Source organism: Rhodnius prolixus, unplaced genomic scaffold (genome assembly GCF_049639745.1).
Source record: "Rhodnius prolixus isolate KJV_2025 unplaced genomic scaffold, Rpr scaffold_5, whole genome shotgun sequence".
NCBI lineage: Eukaryota > Metazoa > Arthropoda > Insecta > Hemiptera > Reduviidae > Rhodnius > Rhodnius prolixus.
In genome coordinates, this window is record NW_027411624.1 from 5,850,014 (window position 1) to 5,868,826 (window position 18,813).

At 32.0% G+C, this 18,813-nt stretch overlaps 2 protein-coding genes and 1 long non-coding RNA gene across 5 annotated transcripts in view; 1 reads left to right on the forward strand and 2 right to left on the reverse strand.

The window, feature by feature from the left end:
• Positions 1-725: 725 nt before the first annotated feature.
• On the reverse strand, positions 726-15,566 carry LOC141458013 (cytochrome P450 4C1-like). Its single transcript, XM_074135493.1, has 22 exons — positions 15,276-15,566; positions 14,373-14,479; positions 13,508-13,598; positions 13,240-13,422; positions 12,524-12,593; positions 12,316-12,442; positions 11,191-11,272; positions 10,816-10,925; positions 10,665-10,733; positions 10,424-10,592; positions 10,163-10,345; positions 9,838-9,889; positions 6,893-6,999; positions 5,419-5,601; positions 3,570-3,639; positions 3,361-3,487; positions 3,186-3,267; positions 2,837-2,946; positions 2,698-2,766; positions 2,458-2,626; positions 1,379-1,561; positions 726-946 (listed from the first exon to the last, which is right to left on the reverse strand). The coding sequence occupies exons 1-22, from the start codon at positions 15,451-15,453 to the stop codon at positions 771-773; spliced, it is 2,697 nt and encodes an 898-aa protein (XP_073991594.1). The 5' UTR covers positions 15,454-15,566; the 3' UTR covers positions 726-770.
• On the forward strand, positions 1,438-18,562 carry LOC141458020 (uncharacterized). Of its 3 annotated transcripts, XR_012460705.1 has the most exons (7): positions 1,438-1,576; positions 8,424-8,508; positions 10,178-10,354; positions 12,503-12,650; positions 14,977-15,060; positions 16,840-17,003; positions 18,355-18,562. It is a non-coding gene; the product is annotated as an uncharacterized lncRNA (long non-coding RNA). The 3 variants fall into 3 exon arrangements; XR_012460704.1 differs by lacking the exon at positions 12,503-12,650; XR_012460706.1 differs by lacking the exons at positions 1,438-1,576; positions 12,503-12,650 and adding an exon at positions 8,022-8,292.
• The window catches only part of LOC141458016 (cytochrome P450 4c3-like), a 31,289-nt gene continuing 29,509 nt past the window's right edge, over positions 17,034-18,813 (reverse strand). The window contains exon 12 of the mRNA XM_074135505.1: positions 17,034-17,760. Within this exon, the coding sequence (XP_073991606.1) occupies positions 17,597-17,760 (164 nt within the window). The 3' untranslated portion in view covers positions 17,034-17,596. The remainder of the gene's footprint in view (positions 17,761-18,813) is intronic.

Here is an 18,813-nt window from a genome sequence, read left to right on the forward strand (position 1 = left end):
AGTACAAAGCGTCTTGAAGGTGTACGGTGCAGAAACTTGGACCCTTAATTAACTTGAAAGTAGAAGACTTTTGGCCACTGAATTGGGCTACTGGAGATCGGTTGGTAAATCCAGAAGAGATAAAGTACAGACGAGAACATTATAATTAGTTTTCTGATTATAACTATAGAATCATGTGTTGATACAAAATCAACGCCTGCTGCATTCATTATTTATCAGAATACAAATTAAATTTTATTTAAACTTTACTTTTATTATTTTGTAGGATTTCCTCCTAACAAACAAAGAGCTATGCAAGAGAGGATTATGATATTGAAGATTGAAAGAAGAATTGTCTTATATACTGTCCATCACCTTAAGGTAGTTCTAGCTTTTGTCTATTAAACTGTTACCTTTCTTATAACAATATTAAGGGTATATAATTAGTGTTTTTATTTTTCATGGTATGATTTAAATACAGTGTTCGTGAGTATATTTTTTTAGTTTACATTCACAAACGCATTATTTTCTAAAATTCTCTTTCACTGTGTGTTGTGAATAGAATGAATTTAATTTAAGTTAATTCGGCCAACAGCAATACTTTTTTAACCGTATCACTGATATTTAAATATATTACCGCTGAGAGTTTGATGACAACTGAGGTTAAATAAACCATTTGAAGAACAAAAACAAAGATCGGAGAGGTGCAAGGATAGAGGCAGTTTAGAAAAATAAAAAGCTATTTATTTGAAATTCATATGGTTTATATTTACTAACAAAAAATTAATTGATCACATTTCTTGATTTCTTCTTCTTAGTTCACATTTAATCAACACAGCCTTATTATTTCTAAGTATTACAAAAGGAAATACTTTTATATCTTCCGGTTTGGTGACTGATTCTATTTTTACAAACCTAATAATTGTCGAAAGAACAACCTTTAGTTCCATCATAGCAAATTTCTGTCCTGAAAGTAGCAAAATATTATTTATAAGTATATTTATCAAGGACAATCTGTATTGACAATATTTTTCTCCAATTTATTTACTGTCTTAAATTGTCTGTCAAAGTATTGACGATTTGGTTTATCAGTACTATTGATAAGAAGCTTAATAACTGCACTTACAAAATAATCAAAAATTATTCGTGTTACTTTCTTGTTTGCTGTTAATGGTAGCTGAAATCTAAAATGAATGAAGAGGTGAATGTTTTGCCGAAATTGCGAGATTTTGTTGTTGTACGTGTATAAATTCTTTATCGCACCATAGTTACAGAATAGCCCGAAATAGAAAGAACTATTGTTATACTTTTACTTCATATATATCCATAATTAAAATATATATTTTATACATAATATTAATACATATAAATATAATTAGAAATAGTAAGATTTATTAACCTATGCAATTTCTAGGTCCAGCACTGAACGGTATGTAAGAATATGGATGCCTGGTCTTGCAGTTTTCTATTGTAAATCTCTCTGGATTGAAAACCTCTGGATCGGGGAAGTAGCGAACATCTCGATGAAGGAAGTACGGAAGTACAAGAACATTCGCTCCGGCAGGAAGGACTACGTTTCCAGCTGGAAATTATTATAGTTTAGTATCTTTAATCCTATTATTTTACAAATATTTTGGACATGGCATCTTTTGGATATCATTGCTTCCAACTAACTTTATTTAAAACTAGACGTGGCTTCAGAATAGATTAAGAAAAGGGTTACTTAATTTTTTTCTAAACGTTTAGGGAGAACGATTTCCATTTTGTACGAGCCAAAACAACTGGACTCGAAAACTATAGCCATTGTAATGGCAAAAACTGTTAAATCGTAATTAAATCACATTGAAAATGTACAAAAACTGCTACCTGTCACTGAAGATAGCGAAGTACGAGAACGTATGTAGGTACGAGGTCGTATTTCGTAGAAACCTGATATTCTTGCATTCAGGCTCACCCAAACACTTCATACACCTTAAAGAAGGCTGAACTTTATGAACAGCTTAAAGGTTATCAGCTGATATTTTAGATTACTTAGAACTGGTAATCTTCCCACTGACCCTTGTAGATTATGAGTTAGTTTTGTGCAGATCTATACTATTTCAATATCTATGTCCATAAACGATTGTACAGGTAGTCTTACTTTCTGTGATGTTTATTCAAAGTGAAGTTTGGCGGTGGTTAATCAGTGCGGATTTTTGCAAAAGATTTGAGGGACGAGGAACAATCTGTAAGTTAAGTTACAGTATGACAGAGCGCCACGCTAGCCGAGGTGGTTAGAGGCGAGGCACGTGAAGCTAAGATGTATTGTAGTTCTAGGTTCAATTTCGTCCTTTCTATATTGTGGTCTAGTTAGGTACTTAGGAAGGCATCAAAACAAATATTTCCTTTTGAAAGCACAAAATAGGAATTCTATACCATCGCTATACATTATTTTACTTATTAGTAAGAGATAATAAAAGGAAAACAGTTATAACTTACGCAATATCAAGTCTTCAGTGATTGATCTTGAGATATAAGGAACACTGGGATATAACCTTAACGTTTCTTTGATAACCATCTCTAGGTAGTGCATTTCATTTAAATCTGAACGTGTGGCAGCTCGGTCGCTATCACCAAAAATTTTGTACTGCTCATCAAATGTTTTCTCCTAAAATTATTAGCCATATTTTATTTTCTACTAGTTTACCATTAATAAAATCAAATAATAAAGGTATTTACCTGGATACCCGGATGACATCCAAGCATGTATAGTGCAAAAGTGAGGGCGACTGAGGTAGTATCGTGCCCCTGGACGTTATATAACCATTATATAGCTGTATTTGTGAAATATATAGTTATAAGCAAGCTAATAACTTACCTCAAACATGAAGGTATCCACTTCTTCTCTTATATCCAAATCGGTGAATAAATTTGGATATTTCAGATCAAGTTCCAATAGACTGTCTAAAAATGCTTGTCGTTTTTTTGCTGAAAGTACAAATTATTAGGTTTTTTTTTTTAATTAAAATTTATTAAAAACTGTATTTTCTCTTTAATGTACTAGTTAGACAAAGGTAATGTGGCAGTTCTTTTCTTAATCTTTGTTTTAATAATCAATTTATAACTGTTTCTAAAATCTTGATCTCAATACATGCAGAAGCGAATTTTATTAAATAGAATGTTAATGCAATTTGATTAGAAAACCTGAATTCTACAGTAAAACTTACGCAATAATACTTCTTCATTTTCTCTGTTTGGATTCTTGCTAGTCATCTGTATGCTGTAACTTCGTTTTCTTTCTTGTATTATCTATGAAAATCCAATCTATGAATTCATCCAATTTCTACAAATGAGAATCTGCCATGTCTCATGACTTTATTATTTAGTAATAATAAGAAATACCTTTTCTGAAAAGTTATGCAATATTGTTAAAGATTTATTAAATTTTCTACCAGAAGGAAGTAAACTAAATAACCAATCTTTTCTCTTCCAAAATTTGCGAGTTTTATCTACCACATATTCAGGCAATCTGTGAAAATTTGAAACTTAAAAAGAATGAAAATTGAAAGAAATTCAATTGAAATCAAATCAAAGTTTATTCATTCATAAACCTTCTCACTGCGTCTACATAATCCAAGGCTTGATTATCTTGCGAATTTAGTGAAATTCCCATTGCGGTCTCTGGAAAACAAAAACAAAAAAAATGTAGCTTCAAACTTAGAAATAGAAATAGAAAAGAAATTTATTATTCTGGGACAATTGTCCCCTAAGAATAAATACAGGTACAAATAGAGGCCTTAACAGTTTGGCCTGTGATTATAGAGAAATTAAATAAATAAATAAATATTTACAAAAGTGAAAATATAATAAGTGAAAATGAAAGTAAAAATAAAATAATAAAACAGCAGAAATTAAGGAAATAAATTAAAACAATTAGAATTTCGGAGGAAGCTGGATAGAAAGGAGATAACTGAATAGACGGGATTTAAAGATAGATAGGGTAGGAGCATGGCGGACAGATGAAGGCAAGGAGTTCCATAGAGAGGTAGCACGTATGAGGAAGGACTTGTCAAAGGATGAGGTACGGTGAGAGGGAATATAAAGATCAGATGAGCGAGATCTAGTGTTACGGGAATGGATGGAGGATTTAAACTTAAGGAGTTGAAAAATATAGGAAGGCCTTTGAGACTGGATGACTTGAAAAAGGAAAGAAGCCAAAAAATATTGGCGGCGATAGACAGGAAAAAGCCACTTCAACTCATCGAGCAGTGCGAAATGCGAGAGTCTCTGGAAATGCTGAAAATAAATCTTATGAAGCAGTTCATGAGGCGCTTAAGCTTAGCTTCAATATCACCAGATAGACCGCCATAAACTAAACAACCATAGTCGAAATGGGGGAATATAAGAGAGGAAACTAGGAGTTGCCGGGTCTTAATTGGAAAAAGGTGACGGGAACTATTAAACTGCTTAAGGATATGGATGGAACGACGAGAGATTTGGGAAACATGGTTTTTCCAGGATAGGTTTTGATCGAAAGTGATACCAAGGTTTTTCACAGAGGAACAATATTTTATTGGGGTATTGTAAAGGAAAAGATTAGGAAGAGGAGCCAATGATTTAAGGAGTGGGTTGGAGCCAATAACAATAGCTTTGGTCTTTTCTACATTCAGGGTAAGCTTATTGTTCGTGGCCCATGCTGAGATGTTATTGAGGTCTTCTTGAAGTTTAAATACAGCTTCAAACAAATCCGACGGGGAAAAGGATATGTAAATCTGAAAATCATCAGCATAGAGATGATACTGGGAATGAGAGATGGAAAGAGGAAGGTCATTGATGTAAATTGAGAAGAGGGTGGGAGATAGGGAAGAACCTTGAGGTACACCGCGTGACAAAGGAAGAAGTGAAGAAGGATTACTATCGGGAGTGACAACGAATTGGGAACGAGTAGACAGGAAGGATTGGAACCAACGGAGGGTGCTATTGGAAAAAGAGAGGGATTGTAGTTTAGATAGCAGGATATGATGGTCAACGGTATCAAAGGCTTTGGAGAAGTCTAGGAGTATAAGGATGGTAAGTTTTTGGTCGTCAATAGCCGTCTGCAAGTCATGGGTAATTTTCAAGAGTGCAGAATGAGTGGAATAAGAAGGTCGAAAGCCAGATTGGAGTGGATTAAGGAGATTGTTTTGTTCGAGGTAATTAGGTCTTAACAAGAATATCGTTATAAACCACAATATCGATTAATAGCCTTTCTTCTTTTCTAATTTATAATTAAATAATATAAATTAAATTAATTAGTAATTTTTATTCTAGATGTATTTTTAGTATTGAATTATGATTTCCATTAGATTCCTGTTTAATAAACGTTTTTACTACTACTGCTAGTAGTAGGGCTTAAAAACTCTTCGCCAAGTTGCAGTATCGAACGTCAATTGTTACAGTAAATCAGGATCTTGCACTTACCGCAGATAATATCAAGTGTGCAGAGAGTAACTAATTGATCGGCCGCAAACGGTTTACTGTTTTGATTCATAATATTACGCAACAGATATCTTGCATGTTTATTTAAACTTTGTAAATTGTCCTCTAAAATACGAAAATGAAATGCAGGTGTGAGCAATTTCCTCCGTTGTCTCCATTTTTCACCTTGAAAATGCAATTTATCAAATTATATTTTAAATCTTGATTATTTATTTGTTAAGTGTTTTAAACTGATTTCTTTCTTGTGTAAAGAAAGAGAAATTAAACAATAAAAAAGCAACGCCAAGTATACCTGAACTAATTAGTAAACCTTCGTTTAGCCATGATTTGAGAGGATCATATTCAAATCCTTTCTTGATGTGATTCACATTTCCCAAAAGTACCTGATGACATGGAAATTAATAATGCACTAATAAAACCATAACTTTGTCTGTGCAGTTCAATTTTTTTTTAAATCTAAGTCTTTGAAACTCTAAGACTCTGAAACTCAGTCCCACTCAATACCCACTATGACACTTGGTATAGTTGGCATCACTAATTATTATTAGCATTTATTTATTTTTATTTTTTCATAGAATATGAACTCTGAAGCAATGTTATTCATTATTTAAAAAGTAAACCTTGACCAATCTTTGTCGAAGGGTTATCAGCTGTTAAAAAATATTAATTACTTGGTATCTACTTTCAGTATAATTAGAATTTCATTAAATTCTTTATTAAATTTAATGATTTATCGCTTCCTGGGTTGATAATAATAACCATTATATTTCATATTATGTTTGTGTCAATAACATTAATTAAAGCAATTCTGAAGCTGTGGCCTTTGAGTATGCTGATGCCCGCATTCAAATCGGGAGAGAAGGAGAAGCATGTGCTTAGGATTTCTGTAGGATCATCGTCTATAAAAGCATGTCCATTACACGGCCGAAATCCACATGAACTAAGAAATTATTATTAGTCGTATCGAATGATCTTTAAATGTTAACGCGCGTTAAATTGAAATAATAATACATAATATGACAGATAAACCCACTGATAAAGACTTCTTTCAGATCTGGTTGATCAAATATAGATGTCTGATGAAGGATTCCCCTTTTTGGAAGTAGCGCATTCACAGTGTGAAGCAAATCTTCAACCAAAAAAAAAATGAGATAATATGAATGAAAATTATTTACTGTACATACACTTGCACAGACGTTTAACAACTAATGGAGTTACATTAGAAGTTGCAGGTTTACTTAGGTGGTTTGCTGTGTAGTTAGTCCCGCCCATATACTCAAATCTTTCTCGTGACATTTCCTATGGGAACATTTGGTACCTTTATCTTAATTATTCTTGCCGTGAGTTTTTTTTTTCTATTAAAATGCTGGAAACAAAGTTGATGAATTTTTAAAATCTTTAATTGGCTAAGGAAAAACTCTTAATTAAATTCTTAATTTTAGATTCAAGTTATTACCTCCAAATCCTCGGGATGGTGCAAAAGTACCACTGGAATGCCGACTACATATGTTGAGCATATACGAGGATATTGCGTGTAGTAGTATGTAAGCACTTTCACCAACTCTGAAATGGATTTTTTTGTATTTAATAAAAAAATTATGCTGCTACATTAGTGATAGCTACCTAGAAACTAAAGATTTTATTTCATCAACTATTTTTCCAAAAATCTTAATGGTAATATTGATGCAAAAGAGCCGAGTCAACTCGAGGGTGGTATGGTAGACTGTGATTGCGGAATCTCCAGTTCGAGTTCAATTTGGTAAAGGGTTATTACTCGGCAATTAGTCAACCACCATTATGCAAAACATTTGGTGTGAAACCTCATTCGAATTTCTTTTATCGCAATTAACTTAATTATATTTTCTTGACACTTAGAATTTCACTAAAAGATAGTTTGAAGGGAGAATAAAATATAGTTGACTTCAATACTATAAATTTTCTGTATAATAGAATGCTACTATTGAAAATAAGTAACTTCAACGCTCCCCTAGAAGCCCACCAATTCTGTATTCCTGAAGATAAATTTCAAACCTAGTTAAAAGGGTTAAAACAAGGTTTTTCCAAGTCCCAACGAAGCCCTTAGGGCTCTTGGAATAAAACCCAGTTATGTACACTCTCACAGCCAACAGATGTATAATTTTCCAAGTGGAGTTGTGACAATATTTTTCATGTAAAAATTTTACTGGCACTAGGACCGCATAATAACTTAAACGGCGTTTTAGAAGTGAGATTAATGAACTGCACTTAAATGTTTCCAGGATTAAAGGTCATCTACCTGTATAGTGTTATAATAAGTTTAAAGAAAATAATTAAAACCAGTTTCGAAAAAATAATAATATCTATATATTATTTAGATGTTTATATAAATATCAATTTCGAAATTGCAAGGGTAGTGCGCGACAGTAACGTAAGTGAAGTTGAAATCTCTTCATCAAACTGATTATTCTAACCGTGATGGTGAATTCAAATCGGAAATCGGTCAGGTATACAATAACTTGCGTGCTACCATGGATAAAATAAATGATCATAACAGTTTCATTGTCAACATTTGTTTTTTTTTTCCATTTTAATTATTACCGCTATCACGTAATATTGCAATGAATACTCCCAGTCCAATAATTGGTATTCCAAATGGCCCAGGTAATTTAGTCATAGCTTTGATTGTCCTCCATCTGACGTCCACATGGTCAAAAGGAATTAATGAAACCGCAACTAACAATAGACATAACAGCAGAACAAGTAAAACTAACAAAACTGATATCATATTTTGCTAAAAATCAAGCCTGAATGCGTTCAGAAGTGTACTGCGGGATAGAGTTTACTAAAAATACTGGATAAAGAGGACATTTTATTTCGGTAACCTTGTTTACTGATAATATTAAAGATTATTTTGTTTTAATGATAACTATTAAATCATGTATAATATGAACTGGCTACATACAGGCTTATCAAAATACTAATTAAACGACATTTTATTTCTGTTATAGGAATTTCTCCTTAGACATGGACAACAACGCAAGAGAGGTTTATGATATTGAGGATTGATAAAAGAATTGCCTTCATCTTCTTCAGGTAGTTTTTTCTCTTTCGTCTATTTAAATTTTATTCTTTCCTTAAATTTATAATAATTAAGGATGGAGGATTATTTCTGATTAATAAGAATTAATAACTGGTAAAGTAACGTTAACGCTAGCCTCAAGAGTTTGAGAGCTAGCAGCGTATGATGTTTGGGCCAAATAATTAGCTTTTTACTTGCAATTGGTATGGGCAAGCTTTTTATGAAAATGATCTTCAGCTTTCGTCATCATTGTGCGCATGCTTTAATAAATAATAGTATTCATAACTTAGAAAAAAATAAATACGTAGTAGAAAGGCTTTTTAAATTCTTGAAAAATTACTATCTCAAAAACTAAAATGATAGTGGTGGGAAATTCTAGATTTATTAGTTGAATTGACCTCAATAAAATGATTAAAATACACGATTGTGTAGTAAATCGGTTATCTATCACCTAATGTAAAATTAAACCGCAACTTTAACACGGGAAAACTGTAAAATAATGTTCTTTTAATTTGTCCTTTTTTTCCCCTGAGTCTTTTTACATTATTTTGAATTATGTTTTGGCTAATCTGTTTTTATTTTGATGAGTGCAGCAATAGTGAATATTTTTTTTAATTATTTATGCATTTTCATTTTTAGAAATGGAAATTTACGCTTCGGACATGAAATAAATACTCGTATTCTATTATATTCTCTACAAAGAGGAACATTGTAGCAAGTTTCTCCCACTCCAACCAAAAATCATCATTTATTGTTAGACCTTCCTTTAGACAAACTGTTGAGTGTTGTTTTTCGTGTTCTTCCGAATGAGACATTCTGTTATCACACCGACCCTTTTAATACAATGTACATACAATGTAAATATGCGGCAACCATCATAGAGATGATTTTCCATGACCGGTCGCTATGACTGGTTGAAATAATTTTGGTTTTCCCGAAATTTTTTGTAGTCTACGTCTAGTTTGGGGTTTCCATCCAATATTTCTGTGACTTTATCAGAATTAGGTAGGTTGAATATCATAAGGAAATTTACTGTTGCCCATTAGAACGGTATTAATTATTTATTTAATTTTTCTTTAGAAACCACAACTATACAGAAAATTAATAAAAATTATAGCCATTTAATTAAAATATATTTTTTTAATCAGTAGAAAATTAATTACTTAATTAATGAACAATAAAAAAGACTTATTCATCGTATAATTGAATCAAATAGACTCATTGATCATTTGACCATTCTCCTTGCCTCACATTTAATTAATACAGAATCTTTACTTCTAAGTATTACAAAGGGAAATACTTTTATATCTTCCGGTTTAGTGACTGGTTCAATTTTTACAAACCTAATGATTGTCGAAAGAACAACCTTCAATTCCATCATGGCAAACTTCTGGCCTGTAAAAATAAAAGGATTCACTTATAAAATGATCAAAAATTATTCGTGTTACTTTTTTGTTAGCAGTTTATATGGCTGAAATCGAAAGTGTTATTAAGTCTGTGTATGTTTTGCCAAAATTTCGATAATTTTTTTTTGTGTAGATACTTTATCGCAACATCGTTACAGAGTAGCCTGCTGTAGTAATACTCTTACTTTTAATATATCCATAATTAATATATATATTTTATTAATACATATAAATGTAATCAAAAACAGTAAGATTTATTAACCTATACAATTTCTAGGTCCAGCACTGAACGGTATGTAAGAATATGGATGCCTGGTCTTGCAGTTTTCTATTGTAAATCTCTCTGGATTGAAAACCTCTGGATCGGGGAAGTAGCGAGCATCTCGATGAAGGAAGTACGGAAGTACAACAACATTCACTCCGGCAGGAAGAACTACGTTCCCAGCTGGACATTGTAATTACCAATAGATTATCATATTGATTGTATAGATGTTCGAATGAATACTGAGCATGTTTTGCTTACGCAATATCAAGTCTTCAGCGATTGATCTTGAGATATACGGTACGCTGGGGTATAGCCTTAACGTTTCCTTGATAACCATCTCAAGATAGTGCATTTCGTTTAAATCTGGACGTGTGGCAGCTCTGTCGCTATCACCAAAAATATTATACTGCTCTTCAAACGTTTTCTCCTAATAATTATTTTATTATTAGTGTTGGTTGATTTATAAACATCGTTAGTACAGTATTCATTAAATAGTTACCTGAATCTCAGGATGAAGTCCGAGAAGATATAGAGCAAAAGTAAGGGTCACTGAGGTAGTATCGTGTCCCTAAACATTGTGGCCAGTGGTTAGGTTCAATTTTGAATTTACCTCATTATAGATGTAATTTACAGACGAACTAACTACTTACCTCAAACATGAAGGTATCCACTTCTTCCCTTATGTCTAGATCGCTGAATAAATTTGGATATTTCAGATCAAGTTCTAATAGACTATCTAAAAATGCTTTTCGCTTTTTAGCTGAAAATAAAATAAAAATGATTTAAATATTGGGGTAAAAATTTGTATAAAGTCTATGTAGCAATCCTGATAGGACGAGCAATATTTGTGGGATTCGCAGCATTAGAATTCGTTACTCATTTTTGTTGAATCTGTTAAGGTTTTTGCTTGTACCGAACGATACAAAATTCTTTGATCTTGAGTTTAGAACAAATTAGATTTCAAGCAATAAACCGTAGAAGTATCATAGGCAGTCGTGCTAAGAAATTAGATTGTGGCAACTTACGCAGCAATAATTCCTCACTTTCTGTGTTTTGGTTGTTTCTGGGTATCTCAGTACTGTAACTGAGTTTTCTTTCTTGAATTATCTACAAGGAACAAGAAAAATCATGAATTGGGCAATATATTGTTGGGAGTCAGAAGATCTTAGCAGAAATCTAGTAGAAATAACTGATACTGTGGTTTTTATTGAGCCCTACTTATTACTAAAAAAAAAGTCTAAATTTAGTGTGATTTAACCAAATGTGGCTTTTAATTACCACGCTAATTTGGCCATGAGCAAAAATTAGATTATGACCTGTACGGATGGATTTAGGGCCTCTGAAATCAAATTTCTGACAGATCCATTTCTCTTGGAGATACTTTATCAATATTTACTGCTAAAAACTTCGCCTTTCTTTACCCAGAATCTAAATGATAAAAGCAATGCTGAAAGCAGATTTGCCAGATTTAAAAAGCTTTGAATGTCTATGTCTTCTACGCAGTATACCTGCAAAGAAATGCGGCCCTTAAGGTTTTACCGTTTTACTTTCTTGGAGAATGTGCGCAATGTGCTCGCAAAATTCCTGAACTTTAACCACTGAGCTTAACTTGTGAGGAGGTAACATAATTCTTGCGTTCTGTTGGTGCTCGTTTAGAACTCAATAATTCCAGCTCATTAAAAATCACACACTCATGCTTACAATCTGTTAATTAATTTTTTTGAACACACACTACTTAAATCTAATCATGAATATTATGAGAAGTAGAAGAATTTTCTTTTCTTAAACTTTTGAGACCAAGGTGAACATTGTTTTAGACAAATTCGACAGGCATAAGGTGATATGCTTAGTTTAATTCGACCGTTAAGCTCCGCCCTTAGAGGTGTCTCTTTATCTGGTAACCCTGTACTCCACTTCTCCTTTCTAAGAAGAAGATGCCCAGTTAATTCGAGTTAGTTCGTTCAAGCACATACGTTTCAGGTTCCGGCTCTATGAATTCATTCTTGATATAAAATCTGCTTATATCTTTACAAAAACTAGACACGAAATAGACCCGCAGCACTTTCTAGCTCATCTGCAGAAGAACCATTGACTATTTTTACCACAGCTCATAAAACAAATTTGTTTTCCTAAAGCAAAACAAAATATACCTTTTCTGTAAAGTTGTGTAAAGTTGTTAAAGATTTATGAAATTTCCTTCCGGATATCGTTAAATAATATAACCAGTTCTTTCTTTTCCAAAATTTACGTATCCTGTCCACAACTAGACTAGGTAATCTGTAAAATTAATAATTTTTTCAATTATTATTATTTTTTTTAATTTATTTTTTTTTTTAGAAAATATACAAATGCAATAACCTTTTCACGGCATCTACATATTCTAAGGCTTGATTATCCTGCGTATTCAGAGAAATTCCCATGGCGGTTTCTAGAACCAAGAAACAATTGGTGTGATACTTAAAACTCTTGATTACTAAATTCTAACGTAAGAATTTCTTCCATCTTTATTAAATGCTGGTTTTATTTAATATTATGTACACTTTAATAGAATGGTACTTTAAGAGAAGCTGGCATCCTGAGAATCTCCAACAATCAATTTGGTTTTAATAAGAAGAATTGTTTACTACAATCCGCCGCTTTAGAACATTTTTAAATTGGCTTTCCACTTAAAAGTGTTTGAATTAAAAAGTGATAAATTTATGCATGGAAGAGAAACATTCTGTTGCCAACGTTAGAAAAACTCACCTCCTCTTTTTTAGGCCTATAGAGTAGCTTTTTAACTACTCTATTGAGGTCTAGAAAGGGAACCTATTGAGGTAGTCGTGCTCATTCTAACTCGACAAAGTCAATCTACAATCAGTTCGTGAGTCAGTCTCCGGTTTGTTAAAATTTTCCTCTTTTTTACTTTTTACCCAAAACATGATATATAATATACGATTAAAATTCCAATTCAAAAATCTACAATATTTATCGGGCACTGAAAATGCTGATTCAAAGGCGTCTGGTTTTTTTAAAATTAAGTTTAAAATAAAACAAGAATAAAAATGAATATATAAAATAAGAAAATCACTTACCACAGATAACGTCAAGTGTGCACAGTGTGACCAATTGGTCGGCTGCAAACGGTTTACCGTCTTGTTCCAAAATATTACGCAACAGGTATCTTGCATGTTTATTTAAACTTTGTAAATTGTCCTCTAAAATACGAAAATGAAATGCAGGAGTGAGCAGTTTCCTCCGATGTCGCCATTTTTCACCTTGAAAATGCACCTGACTTTATTGATAGTCCCTAAATTGTGATCCTAAATCTTGATTATAAAGAAATAAAAAGTATACAGTTACCCGTGCTAAGTAGTAGTCCTTCGTTTAGCCATGATTTAAGAATTTCGTATTCGAATCCTTTCTTGATGTGAGTCGCACTTCCTAGCAATATCTATTTCGTGAATAGATACGAAATTAATTTTTTTTTTTTAAATATCTCTTAAATTTTTTAAAATCAGTAATCGTATTTTGTCATTTTGTTTATTATATTCTATTTCTTTCGTAAGCGGAAGTATTGTCAAATTATTGAAATAGAGTTTTCATCAGATAATAGGTTTTAAAAGTAAAGTATTTTCTCAGGCGGGCCAACTATCGAATTAGGGTGTCAGCTGACGACTAGCAAACCGACTTTAACATGAATTTTTCTCATATTAACCATTAAATAAAATTCAAGGCCTTTACTATCTTTGACTCTACAGTGGCTCAAAAAACACTAGGGTCAAAATTTCTATAAAAAGGTGCGATAAGCTTAATCCTTGTTATTGATGTTAGGTACTTCCGTTACTAATTCAGGCATTTCGCCTACTAGTTGTAGAAATAAGGACTTTTCACTTATATCATAGTGTGGGATATTTTCCTAGAAAAAGAAGGTAAAAATGGGACATGCTATTTTCTTTAAGGTTTTCTCTTCCTTTTTAGCAGAGGTTATTGTTTGTTTAAACATTACGATATTTTGTATTTCATTTTATTCCCTTTTATCACTTTCCTTTTAGTTGTTTGACTTCGTTTATTTTTAAATAATTATTTTGAAAAATTAAATAATAATAATTTCTCTGTAAAAGTTTCTTTTTGAATTCTAATCATCCCTGATGATTATACAATTACTGGATGCGAATTAAAATGAGTTAAACTTTTTGGGGAAATTCAAATTAATCAATATACTTACCTCTAGATCGTCAGGTTGATGTAAAAGGATGAGTGGCATGCCAACAATATAGGTTGCTAAAATTCTTGGATATTTCTTGTAGTAATAAGTGAGCACTGATACCATTTCTGCAATGAAAATTTAATTTGAAATTTAAAATTTGGAAATCACTATGGTTACATTACATTTTTCCCGTCATAGTATGCTTTTTCCTAGTCAGGAAAGTCAGTGATTGGCTCAGGATTAGTTTGAATATGGGCTGGTACATAGTAGCATCAAAGAAATGAAGTTGCTGATCTCAGGTTGTAAATAGGACATCCTTAAAACTCTTCCTAGGTATACTATGGGCACTGTGCGAACCTACCTTCAGGAATGGCTTTTGACGCTAGCGTCTCTGGAAAAAATTTAAGTGACTAAAACCAAAATCTGTACAAAACAAGAACTGATGTGATTCTAAAAAAAAAAAAGGTTAAAATCCATTCGGTAAAATGGTACTCTGGTTAAGAAACTGATCGTTAAGTTCTATCGATTTATTGAGTATTCATTTTATTTTCTCATTTTGGAAATATTTCGTTCACATCTAAACTATTTTCTAAAACCTCTTCTCTTTTTTTTTGTTTTCAAGAAACCTCAAAAGAAATACTTCTGATGAAAACTTGATTTCTTAAATTGGACATGAACGCAATTAGTCTCTTACCCAGTAAGAATGGTTTGTATTATATGTATATAATAAAATATAATATATGTTAAATAATAGAAATATATGTATTTATATAAACACTCCTTAATTAATTTAAGGGGCTAAAATATCTAAGACCTGCAGATGTTTCCAGTGTCCTAGTGGTCTGTGGGCAGTGAAATTACAGGCCATAAATAAATTATAACAATTCAAATTTATATATATTATAAAACAAATTTAAATACCGCTATCACGTATTACCGCCATAAGAAGTCCCAAACCAAAAAATGGAATACTAAATGGTCCAGATAATTTTGACATGGCTCTGATGGTCCTCCATTTTAGGTTCACATGATCAAAAGGTACGAACAATGTTACAACAAACAATAGACCTAGTAGAAAAACTACCGCAATTGGAATCATATTGATACACTAGAAGAAGTTCGTTTACAAATGTAAAAATGTTTGTGTCAAATTGTAAAAGCACTCGTTTAGGAGTTGTTTTCCTACTGGGCTAATCTTTCTACTGATAATTTTCAAGTATGTTAGAGAATAACAACAACTACAAGATTACCAGTATAAAAATATATCTGGTTTTATTTTTTTTTTTACTCTTTATACTGTTTACATAAGAATTTATTTGTTAATCACTCTGAGGTGTAATAAATTACCTACTTTTTCAGCCTATAATTACAAAATGTGAACACTCATTTCCATTATCTTGTTATGCGAATTTTATCTAAAAAGATAGTTGACTCCAATAACTACGTGTAGTTTGAGGCAGTAACGTAAATTAAGTCAAAATCTCTACACCAAAATGATTAAAATTCCTTTGATGGTGCATGAAAGACCGAAACCGTTCAGGAATACCATAAACATGCATGCTACGTTGGATAAAATCAAAGACATGTGATGCTCAATATAATTTACAAGATGCTGTTGAGAAGGATGCGTGACTCATTTCCCAGTACTTCACTAAAATCATCAATCAATTCACCTTAGTGAAAGTATCAATCAAGCATCCGTTGTGGTCGAGTTTCGGGAGAAAACCTTTGGCGTCTGTTTTGAAACTCATAAAAAAGCATTTTGTAATAACCTCCTCTGAGGATCTTTTTTTCCCCATTTGCGGAATTTCATTTTGAGAGTATAGATCTTTCATTTAAATATTAAACATGGTTAAAAACCTTATAATAATATTACATTGAACTTAGGAGAGCTTAGGAACTTCACCTCTTGAAAATTCTTGAAATGGAGTTTACGTACAAATATTTTAAATTAGAGTAAAATAGATCTATATGAACATGTTGTGTACCCAGAGTTAAAAGTAAAATCATTGTTTTTCACTATTTTAAAAATAATCGCTAATCTTTGGGAAAAAAAATCTGTTCAGGAAAATTGACGCTGATGTTCGACAGATTTTCTCAAAAATTTCAATTTTACAAACATATTTAATTTTCAGTTAATATTACACGAATGTTGGCATTTCACTAGGTGTGCAGTAGACCATTTGTATAATGAGTACATTCCTGTAATACTTAGATTATTAACCATTATTTCATGTGCAGACTTCAGCAAGAAGAGTACAGTCTCTCATATACTATTAGCTAGTATTGTTCTCTCTAGATTGCAATACGATAGATCTTTGCACCGTCCTGAGAACTTTATGAAATTATAAATCACTAAAAAAAAATGTCTTTACTAATAAATAGATCGCTGGGCCTTGCAAAGAGAAAAATGCTTTGCCTTGATACAATAAAATCTCTATGGCTTTTAAAAGACGAGATCTTTGATTCTTTCAATCTGTTGCAGGTTGTTTCTATAATTTCTTGAAAGTAGAATCGCTTCAAATGAGGGAATCACTGTTCAAGTAAATGTAGCTCGAGCAACAAATCAACGCAGATGATGATCTAATTCTGAAATTAGCTTTCCAGAATTATTCAAAAGGTTTTGAAATACAAACAATAAAACAAAAGGTATTAAAATACAAACAATAAAACAAAAAAAAGGGTAAATACAAACTATATTTGCATGTTTGTATTAGTAAAATAAATTATAGATTTATAGATTTACCAACAGTTAAATTACAGTGTTGGCATTCAATGTCAAATCTAATGAATATTGAATACAAAGATAGATCGCATTTAAATAAGAAAAGGAGCAAACTAATTGATTCTTTTCTTTTTTTTTTCTAATTATATTTAACATCGATTTTATTTTTTGGATGTAACCATAATAACATATTCTTTAAAACTCAATTTTTTAGATAATCTGATGGACAGTTATCTCAAAATCAGGCGCCGTGAACGTTCGCGTAATCACATAACTTTACAAATATAATATTTTTTCAAAAAATTAAAATTAAAATTGAACACTTAAATGTGAGGTCATAAAGTGGTGAACTTCAAATTACAAGACCACGATCATAACCTCTCTTACTAATATAATTTGTCCCTAAAATTAAAATATTTTTTTTACAAATTGTTCTTATAAATGAAAACCTAATAGTATCACAATAAATTAATTATAGGTTTCATATGGATTTGGAAATTCTGTTTTGAACTATTTTTTAATAATTTCTCGGGGTAACTTTTATTTTGATTGGTGTAACCGATCTAAGTATCAGTAAGGGTGCTAAAGCTAGTTCTTCAGGTTTGGTGACTGTTTCTATTTTGGAAAATCTGACAATTGTTGAAATGACTACCTTCAGTTCCATCATGGCGAATTTTTGACCTGTAAATTCAAGTTTTAGATTATCAGTTAATATAATTATTAATGGACAAATAATATAGTTTCATTTTTTTTAAATTTCCATAAAAGGATTGTATAATATTTAGAGGAAAAGTGTTAAAAATGGGAAGCTTCCAAACACAGTCTGGATCTTAGTTACCTAGTTTGGACGAAATCGCCCCCGCAACGATTCGGGGAGCCTCCGTTTCAATCTAGAGGTGTTCTATAAAGTAAAGGGATGGTAAGAGCACAAAAAATATTAGAGAACTCCTGAACACATCATCAGTATTCCATTATGGTGGCCAATCAAAATCAAAATATTTTCATTAAATGACAGGATTGAATAGTTATTGAATAGCTTTTCTTGAGGTCTATTGATGGTTCATTAATATGCAGCTTAAAGTTTATGATTAGCAATACATTTTATTCAATATTAAGTTAACCCCCTTTACGAAAAACTTACGGTTTAAAAAGTTGAAATATGTGGGTTGTTGATTAAACGATAAAAGGTACACCTAAACGAGTTAAATTTAAGTTAAAACGAATATCACTGGAGGAAAAGTATTCGAGTGAATGTTCACATTAGATTTGTTTTAGGTTGTTCGAGCATTTATGCAGTATGGTGACGAATATGTAGCTGGTGCAGTTCAGGAAGTGGTCTCCTCCGAACAAGAAGCAGAGGTCGGCCAGCTCTGTTATGAAAAGCGGTAATTGAGGAGGAACTGGATCCCCGGCATGGATACTGGAAGGATGGATAGCTGCGATGCAGTCTTACATGACGGCCATTCGATTAGGGGAAAACCGAATGAGTGTAATTATTTTTAACTCTTTTTTAACTGAAATGAATTCCTTGTCTTTGGATGCAAAATATTAAAAGTTAAATCAATATTTTGTTTCTGTAAATATTAACAAGGAGATCCCGGGTTCGAATCCAGTTGCTGGCGGCCCTTAGATTTCCTCTTCTTAGAACCTTCATACAGCTCACTGTGGTGATGAACGAGAGAACACGGTCCAGAAACCGGCAGTGCACTAAAAAAAAAAACCTCCGGACGCTAA